Source organism: Phragmites australis, chromosome 8, assembly GCF_958298935.1.
Source record: "Phragmites australis chromosome 8, lpPhrAust1.1, whole genome shotgun sequence".
NCBI classification, from domain to species: domain Eukaryota; kingdom Viridiplantae; phylum Streptophyta; class Magnoliopsida; order Poales; family Poaceae; genus Phragmites; species Phragmites australis.
Genome location: NC_084928.1, coordinates 1,644,223 through 1,645,774, shown reverse-complemented (window position 1 = coordinate 1,645,774; position 1,552 = coordinate 1,644,223). Strand labels below are relative to the sequence as shown.

Genomic DNA, 1,552 nt, shown 5'->3' with positions numbered 1-1,552 from the left:
ATATAAGATCATATAGGTAGATGTAAAAGTTAATATTATGATTAATTATTTGTATGATAGTAATTTTGTGACCGTGACAGTAGTCGCTACGGATCTAGTCCACACTACAGCATACATTTGCATCAGCGAGTCAGTCGGACAACTAATCAACCCCTACTAATCATTCCAGAGCATAGAGGGCAAAAAGCTACATCAAATTAGCAATAGCCTTTTCGGACATTGGTCATACATACTCTGACCGTCTTGGCCCTGGTCACTAGAAAAATCAATCCAAATTCAAACGAACCCAGGCCAAAAAATTTGAGCAAAATAATCTCAAAATCCAAAGTCTCCTCAAACATAGTTCATCCGACAACCCCTGCTCTGCTCGCCACCTTCCTTCACTCGATTAATTCTATACAAAAAACGTTCATGGATTTCCCGGGAAATCCAATCCATGGAGGAACACTACTAGACGGTGGATAACTATCAGCGCAGTGAGCGCGGCGCTGCTAGCCTGCTACTGATCGAGCGCGTTGGGGCCGGAGCAGTAGCTGACGATGGGGTTCCACACCCACTGCACCAGGAACTTGCGCCCGCCGGCGCCGTTCACGTTGTACGACGCGCCGGACCGCCCGTCGGTCAGCAGCTGCCCGGTGTACGCCCCGCCGCCGCCGGTCCCGTAGATCCCCTCGCACAGGTCCGCAATCTCCGTCGGGAACGACGGGTCCCCGCCGGCGTACCAAGCGTTGGCGAGCGGGTTCGACGCCATCTCCGCGAGCTCGTGCGCGATGACGCTCACCATGCCGTCCACGCCCACGTCGCCGTTGGGCGGGGACTCCGGCTTCCGCCCGGGCACGTAGGACGGGATGGCGAACGGGTACGCGCACACCTCCGGGCACCGCCGCGCCGAGTTGCCGACCCACGCGTAGGGGAGCGTGTACCCCACCACGGACGGGAAGGTGAAGTAATGGAAGCCGCACACGGTGCCGCAGAAGTTCTCCACCAGCACCTCCGGAGAGGTGAGCACCAGGTACACGCCGCCGGAGTCCACGGGGAGCGGCCGCGTACGCGCGGTCACTGCGTCCCGGACCACGGACTGGATGTCCATCCGCGACAGCCTCGCGCCGCGGGACATGCGCGCGTCGGCCTTCTCCTGCCCGAGCGTCACCACAGCCGACACGTTCGCCGAGGTCTGGTCGGTGTACAGACGCACCGTGCGCCACCACGCGGCCACGGACGGAGACAGGATGGCCTTCTCCTCGGAGGGTGACGGCGAGAGGGAGCGGAGGAAGGCGCGGATGGTGCGCTTCTGCGCGACGGGCCACGGGCCGTACCAGATGGGGTGCACGGTGATGGCGGCGGCGAGGACGGGGCCCATGTGGTAATCCAGCTTCACGAACTCCGACGAGCCCTCGAACTTCTTGGAGGCGCCGAGCCCCGCGACGTCCTCGCCCGTCCCGTTGCTTCTCGGCCACGGGCGCCACGCGACGGCGAGCGGCGGCGCGACGAGGAGAACCACGAAGAGGACGCCGAGGTGCTGCATTGTGGCCAGGTTTGGGGGGGGGGGGGG

General features: G+C 61.3%; 1 protein-coding gene across 1 annotated transcript; it reads right to left on the bottom strand.

The window, feature by feature from the left end:
- Window positions 1-347: 347 nt before the first annotated feature.
- Window positions 348-1,552, bottom strand: LOC133927842 (protein EXORDIUM-like 3). Its single transcript, XM_062374229.1, has one exon. The coding sequence runs from the start codon at window positions 1,523-1,525 to the stop codon at window positions 500-502; it is 1,026 nt and encodes a 341-aa protein (XP_062230213.1). The 5' UTR covers window positions 1,526-1,552; the 3' UTR covers window positions 348-499.